Raw genomic sequence first — 14,892 nt, forward strand, 5'->3', positions numbered from 1 at the left:
ATCCTGAAGTATTCATTTAAAGCTTGAGTTCATATGTTCTAATTAGTAGTCAGTGATACACACAATGTATGTCATTGGAAAAAAGGAACTTTTGATACAAACATGGGGATATTTGTATTTAGTTAATTTTCAAATGCAAGCCATTTCCAAAAGGTAGAAATTTAATAAAATAACTTTTTTCCCTTTTCCCTTTTTTTCCCTTTTTTCCCTTTTTTTCCCCTTTTTTCCCTTTTTTCCCTTTTTTCCCTTTTTTCCCTTTTTTCCCTTTTTTCCCTTTTTTTCCCTTTTTTCCCTTTTTTCCCTTTTTTCCCTTTTTTCCCTTTTTTCCCTTTTTTCCCTTTTCCCTTTTTCCCTTTTTTCCCTTTTTTCCCTTTTTTCCCTTTTTCCCTTTTTCCCTTTTTTCCCTTTTTCCCTTTTTCCCCTTTTTCCCCTTTTTCCCCTTTTTCCCCTTTTTCCCCTTTTTCCCCTTTTTCCCCTTTTTCCCCTTTTTCCCTTTTCCCCTTTTTCCCCTTTTTCCCCTTTTTCCCCTTTTCCCCTTTTTCCCCTTTTTTCCCCTTTTTTCCCCTTTTTTCCCTTTTCCCCTTTTTCTCCCCTTTTCTCCCCTTTTCTCCCCTTTTCTCCCCTTTTCTCCCCTTTTCTCCCCTTTTCTCCCCTTTTCCCCCCTTTTCCCCCCTTTTCCCCCCTTTTCCCCCTTTTCCCCCCTTTTCCCCCCTTTTCCCCCCTTTTTCCCCCCTTTTTCCCCCCCTTTTTCCCCCCCTTTTTCCCCCCCTTTTTCCCCCCTTTTTCCCCCCCTTTTTCCCCCCCTTTTTCCCCCCTTTTTCCCCCCCTTTTTCCCCCCCTTTTTCCCCCCCTTTTTCCCCCCCTTTTTCCCCCCCTTTTCCCCCCCCTTTTTTTCCCCCCCTTTTTTCCCCCCCTTTTTTCCCCCCCTTTTTCCCCCCCTTTTCCCCCCCCTTTTTTCCCCCCGTTTTTTCCCCCCGTTTTTTCCCCCTGTTTTTTCCCCCCGTTTTTTCCCCCCGTTTTTCCCTTTTTGTTTTTTCCCTTTTTGTTTTTTCCCTTTTTGTTTTTTCCCTTTTTGTTTTTTCCCTTTTTGTTTTCTGTAGTTGCATGTTGCACTTTCAAGTGGGAAGCAAGCTATATGGGAAGAATAGTTTTTAGTTCTACAGAGTTTGTCAAAGTTTGTTTAAAATCTGGTCAGCAGTGTTTTAATCAGAATGCATTCTCCTTTTAGAACACTATAGAAACACATCTTCCGTGCTGCATGTTAAAATCTCTTAGCTATCATACCCTTAGTTTTGAAATCAAGCTCCTAAATCCAGCTCCATGGGTTTACATTTAAATACAGCATGGTGGCAGTTGCCAGAAAGCTCGGAAGTTTAGAGTGAATACTTTACTGACCAGTCTTAATTTCTTGCAAGATCTCATTTTCAACACTCACACAGGCACACTTTTTTACTTATTCAGGCTATTTCTTACCAACTAGGTGGAAGAAAAAGCAAAGTTTGATGGTATTTTTGAAAGCCTTTTGCCAGTAAATGGTTTACTTTCAGGAGACAAAGTAAAACCAGTACTGATGAATTCAAAGCTACCTCTTGATATCCTAGGAAGGGTAAGTATGCTGTTTAGATTTAGCTATTCTCTATTTAGCTTTTTGTAGTTGCAATGTTAAATATTTAAATGTAACTTGCCAACATGGATCAGGTTTTGGCTGAGGTATTACCTTGAGTGCATGCTATAAGACAAGAACAATAAGTAGGTTCTGAAGTCTTCCACTTAGAAATAGTAATAATAGCATCAATTTGGTCCCTGGAGTAGGTTGGCTTCATTATCTTTGTATTCATTTTAAGAGCTGGAAATTTTTACTTAGGTTGTTTCAAAACAAGAAAAAGCTCTCCTAAACCATAATGGCTTTTATATCATATTCCACTGTTTTGTCATTTTTCCAAATACAAGTTAATAGACATACCGTTAAGTGTATCCACTGTTAGTACAGGAGAACACTTTAAAACATCCTAGTTTATTGTAGCTATCAAATTGTCAAGTAGTTTTCTTTTTTTCATGTATATTTATAAATACTTCTGAGATCTGAGTTTAGTGCATCCACTGCATAGTTGCAAAGGAAGCAAACCTTAAAGTATTTTTTTGCATCCATTTAAAATATGGATTCTTTAATGTTTTGCATATTGATATGACTGAATGCATTCTGTGTAAGAGCTGTATCTGTGTACACTTCAATCTTTTCAGGAAGAACTGCCTCTTTCTCTGATTATCTACAAAATCTAAATACGACTTGGTTTCATTCTGTACTTGAATATTGTGAAGTACTTGGCCTTGAAAGGCTTGTATTTTATCTGGCTATTGTCATGATAGAAATTTAGGAAGCTTTTTCCTGTTCCAGAAGAGTCTGCAGACAAGACAGGGGACTGAGGAAATGGGCAAAGGGCTAATGAGCTGGCTTAAATTTGTACTGGGAACCAGAGATAAAGCTGGGAGGAGAGTTCAGATGGTTGAGCCTCGGTCTTAGCTCTCTGTCCGCTCTGCCATACTGTCTCCAAGTCATATTGATGATTAAACAGTGCTAGCTGATGGCTGAGTATTAGAGTACCCAAAGTTTTGTATCCTTCTAAATCTCCTGCAAGTTTCATTGGCTGTACTTGACCTAATAATGAACTACAGTTGAGAGATGCTTAAATTCTCTGCTACAAAAAACACAGGGGGGTGGACAATTTTGTTTTATTTTGCTTTTAACAAGAAATTAAAACTAAATATTGAGGCATAGAATGCAAATTAGAAGTGTATTGACTTCTCTAAAACATTTTCCCTTCCTTGTAAAATAAATTTGGACAATCTGCTAACCCGCACCCACTGGACCCTTCTGAAAGCCACCTCTGAGTGTTTTTAGTCAGCTTGATGATTCCTTAACTGCATCATAGAAGGATGAAAATCCTGCCTATGTTGCATCCAGAATTTGTTAGAGGCAGTGTTGATTCACGCTGCCACAAAACTAATCCAGTCTGTTACTAGATCTAATATAACTAATGCAGTCTTCACAAAAATCTGTTAGGAGTCTTTAGGGAGCATGCTTAATATGATGATGATTAACATCAAAAGCACAAAGTGTAACTTGTTCTCTAAATGATTGTTTTTATCATAATTGCTGTAGGTCTGGGATCTCAGTGATATTGATAAAGATGGTCACCTGGACAAGGATGAATTTGCTGTGGTAGGTTGCTTTACATTCTCCATTCACAGTGTGTCTCTTAGAGCAGATTGCTTAGTTTTTTCTCAAAGAGCTCAGGTTTTTCTCTCAAGAGCTTTGCAGCTTTCTCTGCTACATTTGACTGTTCTAATCTAAATTGTTCATGTGGAGCTATTAAATGATCTTTCTCTCATCTGTCTGCTGACTCTTGCCTAGGTCACCAAGATTAAACTTTTTGGAATTAAAATCAAAATTATCTGCTCTGGTTTGCATCTGTAATCTTACTGTCTTTGTTCTAGTATGATGTAAATGACTGACACTGGAACATCCTGTAGTTTTTTCTTCTAATTGTTAATGTTATCTGACCTTTTTGCCTTTGCAGGCAATGCATTTGGTATATAGAGCTCTCGAGAAAGAGCCAGTTCCTTCACTATTACCCCCTTCTCTCATACCACCTTCTAAAAGAAAGAAGACGCCTGTCTTCCCTGGTTCTGTTCCTGTTCTTCCTGCAAGTCCTCCACCAAAAGACAGCCTCCGTTCTACCCCTTCTCATGGGAGTGTCAACAGTCTGAACAGCACGGGGAGTTTGTCTCCCAAGCACAGCATTAAGCAAGCACAGGTACAAATCGTTTTTCTCTTTTAAAATCAGCAAACTGCAGATAAAAATAAACCTGCTTTTTGATTTCTGCCTCATGTGAGCGTTTTTCTGAAAAAGTGGTTTTTGTTGGATAATTTGGGTGGAGGGAATGAAATGAGAATGGAAGGACTCGGAAGAGCGGAAGAAAAGGAAGTGAATTTTAGTCCGTGACCATGAGGTAGCAAATCTTATGGGGAATTTTCACTTTTCATAGAAATTGAAAACGTAGAAAGGTTTCAGTCATGTATCTACTTTAATACCAAAGAAATCATAGAATTATAGGATGGTTTGGGTTGGAAAGGATCTTAAGATCATCTAGTTCCAACCCCCTGCCGTGGGCAGGGACACCTCACACTAGATCATGTTGCTCAAGGCTCTGTCCAACCTGGCCTTAGACACTGCCAGGGATGGAGCATTTACCACTTCTTTGGGCAATCATTAATCTACCTACTAAAGTTCCTGTGTTATTAACATGAGGACTTAGTATGCCTAGTTGGGTCCATATTTCCAAAGAATGAATGCTTTCCAAAGCATTCCAAAGAAGGAATGTTTATCAATATTTATAATTCAGATAGAAAAGTATTAAGCTAAAACATTCATAGGAAAAGTGGGGAAATACCCACTTACCAATTAGATTGGATTGTGCAAGATGTTCAGCACTTCTGGCTCTGAATAATGTCACGTATTCTCAATGTGTTGATAGAGGCTGTTTCCCTTCTCTTGAAAGACAAAACTTTGTTTTCCAGCCCTCTGTGAATTGGGTGGTACCAATGTCTGAAAAAGTGCGATATGATGACATTTTCTTAAAAACAGACACAGACATGGATGGGTTTGTGAGTGGCCAAGAAGTAAAAGACATTTTTATGCATTCAGGTCTCTCTCAGAATCTCCTAGCACATATATGGTAAGAATTCCCTAGTAGCTCTATTTTTGTAACTTGCTGATCTGGGAAGTTGGATTATCCAGCCACAATAGTGATCCTAACATCAAAAAACCCCCTAAAACGCAAACAAAAACCCCAACCTCTTATAATTGCCCTGTTGCTGTTACTGTGGTATTTGGGCTATATGGAAAAATAAGGGAGAAATTAATTCTCACTTTGCTTTTCTGGGAGGGGGGTATAGTCTGTGAACTGTGGTTGGTTTTTTTAAGTTCTAGGGCTCTAAATAGTTTCTCAGGGTAACGCTGTTCTATTCGGTTAATATATGGCTAATAAAATACTGCTCTGTTTATGGAACTCTTTCACTAGAATAAGCAAGCTCTGATGGAGCTGAATCAAAAGGAAATTACAGGTATATGTGTATTTCAGGCTTCTTGGTAGAGGAGAAATAAGCTTTTCTTGTTTATAAGTATGATCTATTTTTTACCAGGGCTTTGGCAGACACAAGACAGATGGGAAAGCTGAGCAAAGATCAGTTTGCACTAGCAATGTATCTCATCCAACAGAAGGTCAGTAAAGGGATTGATCCTCCACAAGTGTTGTCTCCAGAGATGATCCCTCCCTCAGAGAGGAACACTCCCATACAGGCAAGTCATTGATTATTTGTAGATAATACTGAGCTTTTGTGCTTTGAAAGTAATGAGCTTCGAGGTTTTTGTAGTATTATAGTCAAAATTGCCTTTTTCTTTCCCCTTATCTCCTCTTGCAAAATTCTTTAACATTTGAAAATGTACATAAATTTTTTAACAACACAAGACAGTAAGTAAAGAAAAATGCAGTAGAATATTCTATAAATAAAGGAATCATGGGAAATACTCCTTTGTTATAGAGAAGGGTTGGGGTTTTTTAACTTCAGGGAACTGTTAAAAGCTGGTTTAGTAGCCTGTCCCCTCCTGTAAAATGTAAAATTAAATGGCTACATGAAGAGTGGTGACTTCCTAGTTTCTGGGAATTGGTGGTTGATTCATTCCTTGTAGCAGGATGGTCTGTAGTCCTATGTCCTTCACTGTTAATACCATTTTACTGGAGCATCTAATCTTTTACTAACCCCTGCTTTATTCCTTTCCTCAATAGTGTGTTAGTGTATTTCTGAAGCTTAAATGAATAAATCATAGAATCATAGAATGGTTTGGGTTGGAAAGGACCTTAAGCTCATCCAGTTCCAACCCCTGCCATGGGCAGGGACACCTTCCACTAGAGCAGGTTGCTCCAAGCCCCTGTGTCCAACCTGGCCTTGAACACTGCCAGGGATGGGGCAGCCACAGCTTCTCTGGGCACCCTGTGCCAGTGCCTTACCACTCTCACAGTAAAGAATTTCTTCCTTATGCCTAACCTAAATCTCCCCTTTTTAAGTTTGAACCCATTAGCCCTTGTTCTTCTTCTGTCATGTCAATATATTCATCTTTTCTATAAATTATATAGTATTTTCCTTTTTCTGCTTTCCCTAACCAGAAAGCTTTGGAGCCTCTAAATATATTTTAATGATTGCTGTTGCTCTGGTCCTTTTTGTGGTTTTTCCTGTATCCTTTTTCTACAGACTCTGTCAGGTTACTTGACCTCTGTAGGGACTGAGATCTCAACACTAACAGAAATGCGTCGTGTGAGTAATTGTAACGTCCAAAAGAATGCAAATTGGTTTATGTACACTACTTGTAACTTTAAAAAAGGTCTTATTTCTACTCCTCCTGTCTCTTTGCTCATGTGTTCTGTGCCACTTGCTCTTGGCATGACAATAGTACCACAGTAGTGTGACGTTCCCAGTGTTGGCTGTTGAGCTGGTGATACTGCTTCCTTCAACAATTTGGGATGCATTGGTCTGTCAAGAAGTTTTCAGTGTTAGCATGTTAAAGCTACTCATGTACTAGTTCCCTGAAGCTGTGGGCAGTAAATATACCTTGGTGTGAGAGCTTTAAGCTTTCCATTATTTTCAGTTCTCTGTATTTTTTTTTCCCCATCTACTGTGGTTTTAGCTGAATATAATGTGGAATAAACTGTATGCTACTGTGAACATAGCAGATCAGTTTTCTGTTCCTGTGGAGCAATGAATTGTGTTATCCTAACCAATGCAGCAGCTCATTTTAACTTATTTCATAATCATATTGGGTAACACCTTATCATCCTGCACAGCAGATAGCAGAGATCTCTCAGCAAATCAGTATCTGGTCTGAAAATGTAAAAGTGATACTAGAAGCTTTTGATTTGCCAGCTTGAATAATTAGTCTGGATTGGTGGTGTTATTTAGGATTACTTAGTGGCATAGTAAGAAATACTCACCCAAAAGTGAGGACTTAATTAACTTAAGCTGTATATTCACCTGTTTTTTCTGCAAAACAATCACATTTTACTGTGCTGTTTGTGGTTTGTTGATTGGGTTCTTGGGGTTTTTTGTAGTGAATAAAGCCAAACTTTCTGTGCTTATCACAGCCTCAGAGTGAACAAAGCAAGCAAACTGTACTTGCTCCTTTCTAAAATGCTATTTAAAACTGGTAGGTCTCCTGATTTGTCATACTGGCAGCGAGCTCAGTGGTGCAGGTTTTGCTCCATTGCAGTGGTTTTTTTCTTTAAAAGAACTAGCAATCCTTTCTATAATAATGACAAATTTTGTACCAAATGCTGAGATCTTCTCTTAATAACTTCTAATGACAACTTTCTTGTCTAAAAGTCAAGTGATACCCTCTGTGTCTTGCCTGATCCACACCTGAATGGCTGTAGAAATGACCTGCAGGAAATTGGGTATACGTGCAGAAATTGGCTTTAATTTGTGGCAGGGCTGAAGAAGATCGTAATTTCAATCTGATTTTGTTCAGTTCCCTGGAAGCTTTGCTATTGACTATAGCAGAGCTGGGGTTTTTTGGGTTTGAATTTTAATTCTACTATTGCCTGCAGTTTATTCATTGACATTGTGCATGTCCTTTCACTGCTGTGTGTTTCAACTGTCCCATCTGTTATATGGACATGGAGAATATTCTTCTGTCTCACAGGTAGACCTGTGTGATGTGCTCAGTGCTTGTTGCGTAATAATTTGTTGTCTCCCATAGAATTTTGCAGATGCATATAATGAGGATTGTGTCCCACCTTTGTCCTCAGCTTTTGTAAAGGCAAATCTTCGTAAGAACTTGGCGTTTTAATAGACTATTTCATTCTTAACAGGATAGTTCAAGTTCCGTTGGATCAGGCGAATTTACAGGGGTGAAGGAACTGGATGATATTAGTCAAGAAATTGCACAGCTACAGAGGTAATGGTTGTGGACTATTAAAAGAATGGTGGAGTAGGAGAAACATAGAATCATAGAATGGTTTGGGTTGGAAAGGTCCTTAAGATCGCCAACCCCGCTGCCATGGGCAGGGATGCCTCACACTAGACCATGTCGCACAAGGCTCTGTCCAGCCTGGCCTTGGACACAGCAAGGGATGGAGCATTTACCACTTCTTTGGGCAACCTGTTCCAGTGTCTCACCACAGTAAAGAATTTCTTCCTTATATCCAACCTGAACTTCCCCCGTTTCAGTTTGAACCCATCATGCCTTGTCCTATCACTCCAGTCCCTGATGAAGGTCCCTCCCCAGCATCCTTGTAGCCCCCTTCAGACACTGGAAGCTGCTCTGAGGTCTCCACGCAGCTTCTCTTCTCCAGGCTGAACAGCCCCAATGTTCTCAGCCTGTCTTCGTGTGGGAGCTGCTCCAGCGCCTGATCATCCTCGTGGCCTCCTCTGGACTTGTTCCAACAACTCCATGTTCTTCTTACAGTCCTGATGTGTTCATTACTTTTGTTCTCTTTTAGTCAGTTTGTCATTACTTGTCACTGAAGTTGGTGGCAAATCTCCCACTGGTACCTTATAGTTAGCTATTTGTGTAAAGCCAGTCTGGATTCTACCAGGTGGCTTCAGAACAGATAGTCTTTTTCAAAGCATAATTGATTTGAATACACCTTTACTCACTTAAAGGATATATCAGAATATGGGCTGGCATTTTTGGCTGTGTGGTGTTTCCAGAGTAATATTTAATTGATGTTTGCATGTGCACGTGTGTGTTGCAGTATTTAACTGATCATGGATGCATGTGCTTGTTTATCTTACAGAGAAAAATACTCACTAGAGCAGGACATTAGGGAAAAAGAAGAATCAATCAGACAGAAAACCAATGAAGTCCAGGTAAAAACTCAGGATATCATTATTATTTTTCATTTTAATCTAAAATAAGATACAGGAAGTTAAGCATTCTTTCTTCCATATTGCCTTATGTTGCTTCTGGGCAAGTCTTTCCTTCTTTCTTGAGATTCTCCTTTAACTCACAGAAAAATCCTTACTTTCCCGATCTCCATTAGAAATGTTTTCTTCAGATGTTGGTTAATATAAACAGGAGATGTTACATGAACAGTTTGAAATGTCTTTTTTGTTAGCGCTTGACTAACACTAATTTAGGAAATCATTGTTCAAAGAGTATTGGGTTTTATAATTAGGATAGTTCCATTACATGTGCTCTGTGTCACAGTCTCTCTTCCATCTTGTGAGCACTGATTTGTTTCTTGCTGTCTCATAAAAGTTCCTGCAGAAACAAAACATACACATGCAGGGAATAACCTATATGACATAGAAAATCTTCTACATTTTGCTAGCCTGTTTGTGTGTGGTTGAGCATTCCTCTAGAACAGCTAAATATAAGTTACAAACTGGAATTTTCCTCAGGAACTCCAAAATGATTTAGATAGGGAGACAAGTAACTTGCAAGAGCTGGAGGCTCAGAAACAAGATGCTCAAGACCGCCTGGATGAAATGGACCAGCAGAAAGCCAAACTAAAAGATATGCTGAACGATGTAAGGCAGAAATGCCAGGAAGAAACACAGGTGGTGAGTGTACGTTAATTCTGGACATGCTCAAGAGTACTGTGTCTTTCGTTGAAGGAAATTCTGTTTATTTAGTGAATAACCTTGCTTTGTTTCTTCATTTTTACCATAAATGGCCATTTCCACACTAATACAGAGGTCCAAGAAAGGATTTTGCTAACCTAAATACCTTTTATAATGGTCATAAATGGGGGGTTGAATCAGATGATTTCCAGGGGTCCCCTTCTACATAAAGGATTATTGTTCTGTGAATATATGAAACATTTATTCAACCTAATAGGGTAGCTGAGAAGCATTATTGCTGACCTCTGGGACAGTCCATGGGCAGTGGTGCATATTTTGATCACTGTGAACCTCGTCAGTGTTCTAAAAGTGGGTTTTCAGGGGGATACAATTGCCATTGTAGCTAGCCTGTTTTCTTAATGTAGAAATTTGGTGTATAAGGTCATGTAAGAAAGTATAAAAGGAAAATCATACACAACTGAGTAATTTTAACTCATATTATCAGAGTTAAAAATCACCTTTATAATACTTCGTAAATGTTTGAATGGAAAAGGAGCTAAGTTCTGAAAACTACAAAGTAACCATCTAAGAAACACCTTTTAATTACCTTTGTAATCAGTGTGGTATTTCTTTGATTTAAAATATTAGTATTTCTTGCTGTTATTGAATGTCCTATGTGCTTTTATCAAGGATTTTGTGTAACATTGTAAGAAGCATGCAGTTTTTCATATTAAGTTCTTGTTACCTTCCTTAGCAGTTGATAGGTTGCTTTACAAGTGTCTATTTGTTATAAAATCATGATTTACTGAGTTACATTTCTTTCAAATTTCACTCTGATTTTTGTAACGCTTTGTTTCAGATTTCATCACTAAAAATGCAGATTCAATCTCAGGAATCAGATTTAAAATTACAGGAAGATGACCTTAATAGAGCAAAAGCAGAGCTGAATCGCCTCCAGCAAGAAGAGACTCAGCTAGAGCAGAGTATCCAGGCTGGAAAAGTGCAGCTTGAAACAATAATCAAATCTTTAAAATCAACACAGGAAGAAATAAACCAGGTATTCACTGTAGTTTATACTTCTTTTTTGCTTCTTGAAAGGTTAAGAATTGAGCATCACCTAGAAAGATTATGAAGAAAAATACTGGTTCATGAAATAAGCCTGTTTAGTGCTCAGTAGGTTAATTTGCAGTTTGAGTCAGGAAAAGTTCAGCTCTGGGGGAGGAGGGAAATGCAAGTGTCTGGCAACCAGGTTTAACAAGAATGTGAGAATGACAGTGTTATTGAATGCATAACGTACTGAAGTGTTTTTCACTGCTTAGGCAAGAAGTAAACTTTCTCAACTTCAAGAGAGTCATCAAGAAGTCAATAAGAGTATAGAAGAATATAATGAAGCTCTCAATGGGATTCATGGTGGTAGCCTGACGAATTTGGCAGACATAAGTGAAGGCATTGGGCAGACAGAAAGAAACAACTATGGAACTATGGTAAAAGTATAAAAAACTACTGTTGTTTGGTGTATTTTACAATAATTAGGTTTGTGACTTGCACCTAATCTGAAATAGTGAAGATGTTTGTTTAGTTGGCTTTCCGTATGTTAACAAATACCATGATTCCTGCAAGGTAGCAATCTTCAGTGCAAGGCAGGGCAAAGATTTTAATACTGGTGGAAAACCTGATTTTTAAGCTTTGGGTTAAGTCTTGTGCTAAGATTTTGTGCCTGTGTAACTGTAACGGTATGGATATGGAAACAAAAACAAAAGGTCATGTTAACTCTTGATTAGTAACCTGTCACATCTTTAGTCTCAGGAGGTAGGACTTTGTTTTTATAGAGAAAGTGTAATAAAATGCTCAGCAGAAGAAAAGTAGTAGATTAAAAACAACAATACATGAGAGACATGGTCTTAACACTTAGGTACTTAGTTTCTGTGCTTGCATGGCTTGCGTAAACATTTATGTTTAATTTCCAGTAGAAATTTCCAGATGTTTCTCTTACTTGCAAAACCTAAGAATTGCTTACTGGAAGAAAACTCCAGTACATGTTCATAGTAAATGTTTTAAACCATCATGCCCCCTTCCTGTTTCTTAACTCTTCCTTCCTCTTCCTCCTCTCCCCACCTCCCTCTACTGTTCTGAGAAGTACTAATTAAGACTTCTTCCTTTGTATCTTGTAAAGGGGTGAAAGACATACCATGTGTTTCTAGTATTGGGGGCAGTGTAAGTGGGTAGTTGTTACTAGGTATTTATGTTGGTGTTGAATGGCTTTGTCAACGGAGCCCAGTTGTACAGGTGCTGCATGCACATATGGCTACTGTGACAAGGACTGGTTTCATCAAAGAAGCCCAAACCAGGCAAAAGACAAGGGTATCATGGCAAATGAACACAGTGAAGAGGTTTCATAATGTCAGTTTGCTATTTGTTTGTGCAGGCTGTATTTTTGTAACTTGTCAAAGCTGGAGGTTGGCTTCTGCTGACAAACCTCTCATGAAATGGTGACACTCCTCCTGCCACGTAATGCTTTGTAACATGAAATCAGTACTTGGAGCTTTGAGCTCAAGAAAGAGCTAACAAGAAGCAATCTTAACTTCTCAGTAGTAATTTCTCGTATTTGAAGTCCACAGATGATTTGCATATCCTTGTAAATAATGGTCTTACCTGAAGCTGAGCTGCAAAATAACTGGGAGAGAAAAACTTTTTGATAGTGCAGTGGTTGGGGTTTCGTTTTGGTATTTAAGTATTTCAGAATTGAACATATTAATGTGGGAAAGAGTTTAACCTTTCATTGTTGTGTATATTGGCTATACAACACCTTTTGATGTTCTGTGTAGCCTCAGGCTGTGTATTTCTTTCTATGGTGTAATTATTTCTACTTAGAAGCCACTTACTCAGAAAGTTCTTTAGGAAGTAATTATTAACATCAGTAAACAGGAACCAAGATAGCATAGAATTTCTTCTGAATGGGTAACTGAGCATTTTAGTCATGGTAAGTTGCTGTAATGTTTCTCCTCTTAATTTTTAGGATGATCCATTTAAGAATAAGGCCTTGATGTTTACCAATAATACACAAGAACTGCATACAGACCCATTCCAGTCAGAAGATCCTTTCAAATCTGATCCATTTAAGGGAGCAGACCCTTTCAAAGGCAGTAAGTGACCAGTGGCTCACCCGAGACCTTGAAGATCAATTTTTGAGTAAATGATCTTTTCAGAAACTTTATCATCTTGCTAAATAGTGGATAAAACAAGTTATTTTTCTATTCTGCATAGGTGACCCATTCCAGCATGATCCTTTTGCAGAACAACCACCTGCTCCAGCAGGTAATAGCCCTTTTGACGACAGGACAGATATGATATAAACAATTTGTAGCCAAACACAAGGATTTCCAAGGTTTTCCTGGCTTCAGATTTTTGGTTTGCATGTGGGAACATAGAAACCTGATGGGGGGGGGATGTGTGTGTGTGTGTGATTCAGGATTAATGTCGATAACGTGCATGTAACTCTTTAGTTCCATAACCTTAATATAAACATGTACCTGTTCAAACTTAGTAAATATCCTGTTATCTGGGAGTTTAACAGATTTACTAAATTGTTGTGTGGTTTTATAAGAAAAAGTCCCATCAGTGAGTATGAGGTCCAGTGTAGAATGGTTTGTTATGGACACACTAGGTGCTATGTCTGTTTACCTTTTAATACACTCCTAGATCCATTTGGAGGTGATCCATTTAAGGAAAGTGACCCATTTCGTAGTTCTGCCCCTGAGGATTTCTTCAAGAAACAAGTGAAGAGCGACCCATTTACCTCAGATCCATTCACAAAACCCCCCAGTTTGCCCTCAAAGGTCAGTAATTTTTCAATCTACACAAAATAATTTCTTTACTGTTTCCAAGCTTATTGTCTGAAAGCTAAAAGGAACGAAATACCACAAAATACTTTTCTCCTAACTGATGAAGTATCATTAATTCCATCCTTAAAATTGAAGTCTGGATCGTTAAGGCAGTCAGCAGTTTGTTCTCTCCAGTTCCATGATAACATTGTCTGTTCACCATGAAGATGCAGTTAGGTGGATATTTTTTTCTCTGTTGGGAATTTCAGGCCACCAGCACCCACTCATTCACACCATTACCTCTATTCCGTCGCTGTTTCTGTTTGTGCAGTCACATAGTGAATTGGATCGAGGAACTGATCTGGCTACAGGATTACTGAGCCACCAACAGACAATAGAGCCAACAGAGTGGAAGGACTGCACAGAACACGTTTGTCAAATGTATAGTCACAGTTCTTAAGCTGTCCTTATGTGTATGTGTCTGGTTGTTTTGGGGGGGAGGGTATGGATTTTTGTTTTGTTGTTTAATTAATCCTTTCCCTCACCCTTCCTTGTGGCATTCATTGACTGTTGCCACCCAAGCGTTAGAACCCTATTGCAGTGTCAGTGGGAGGTTAGTTTGTCTTCAGTACAGGTTTGTACTTAGATAACAGCAGACTTTTCAAACTGAAGAGCAGCTGTGAACACCATCAGTTTAAAAAGAAGTGATGTACAGATTCTGAATTGACAGTAATGTACATGCCTGACCTGAACCTGACCTGAATATTCAGTCTCTTTTGCTTGAAGACTGAATACTTCAGGGGTTTATTTCTTATTTTGCCCTGGTAACTGGTATCTCTTGTATTTCAGCGTGATACACTTTTCACTTTAACGTGTTTTGCTTGGAGGTACTTGGTGTTTTGTTCAAGGCTATCAATAGCCAAATGCACTAATAATGCAAATACCACATAATCAGTTGATTTTTATCCTGGTTATGTGTCCACTGAACAGAGTGGTCTGAAATTGGAAATAAATCAAGAGATTTTGATATGCATAAAAAGACAAGTGCACAGCACAGCAGAACAATAATTATGTATATCTGTTCTTATTTAGCCTGACCCTTTTGAAAGCAGTGATCCTTTTACATCTTCCAGTATCTCTTCAAAAGGTCCAGGTAAGAAGAAAAAATTTCCTCTTGAAGATGAATAAAGAGGTATCTCTTTCTGATAGAAGAATCAAATGTAAAAGTTGAGAATAAAGAAAGTGTATTGTGAACTGTTGGCAAATATCATTGTAGTCCTTTTATGTATTATGAAGATTAAGTCTTCACATACACTCCCCCCCCCCTCAACTGGTAGAAAACTTGTTTTATGGAATTCTCTTTTAACATCTCATGCCAGATCAAAATGCAAGTGTTTCTGAATCACCTGCCTAGTTTTGTACTTCATTGGTACCAAGCATTCTTCATATGTC

At 38.5% G+C, this 14,892-nt stretch overlaps 1 protein-coding gene across 6 annotated transcripts in view; it reads left to right on the forward strand.

Annotated features, from left to right (window-relative positions):
* Nucleotides 1-14,892, forward strand: part of EPS15L1 (epidermal growth factor receptor pathway substrate 15 like 1) — a 42,201-nt gene that overhangs the window by 7,658 nt on the left and 19,651 nt on the right. For 2 of the 6 annotated variants that reach the window (XM_030509287.1, XM_030509291.1), the window contains exons 7-21: nt 1,481-1,606; nt 3,161-3,220; nt 3,579-3,815; nt 4,580-4,737; nt 5,204-5,360; nt 6,311-6,373; nt 7,924-8,009; nt 8,851-8,923; nt 9,458-9,619; nt 10,479-10,676; nt 10,939-11,103; nt 12,636-12,762; nt 12,884-12,934; nt 13,319-13,455; nt 14,533-14,593. In XM_030509287.1, coding sequence (XP_030365147.1) covers nt 1,481-1,606; nt 3,161-3,220; nt 3,579-3,815; nt 4,580-4,737; nt 5,204-5,360; nt 6,311-6,373; nt 7,924-8,009; nt 8,851-8,923; nt 9,458-9,619; nt 10,479-10,676; nt 10,939-11,103; nt 12,636-12,762; nt 12,884-12,934; nt 13,319-13,455; nt 14,533-14,593 — 1,861 coding nt within the window. The remainder of the gene's footprint in view (nt 1-1,480; nt 1,607-3,160; nt 3,221-3,578; nt 3,816-4,579; nt 4,738-5,203; nt 5,361-6,310; nt 6,374-7,923; nt 8,010-8,850; nt 8,924-9,457; nt 9,620-10,478; nt 10,677-10,938; nt 11,104-12,635; nt 12,763-12,883; nt 12,935-13,318; nt 13,456-14,532; nt 14,594-14,892) is intronic. The other 4 variants (XM_030509292.2, XM_030509288.1, XM_030509289.1 and 1 more) reach the window with 4 other exon arrangements.

The sequence above is a fragment of the Strigops habroptila genome, chromosome 20 (genome assembly GCF_004027225.2).
Source record: "Strigops habroptila isolate Jane chromosome 20, bStrHab1.2.pri, whole genome shotgun sequence".
Taxonomy (NCBI): Eukaryota; Metazoa; Chordata; class Aves; order Psittaciformes; family Psittacidae; genus Strigops; species Strigops habroptila.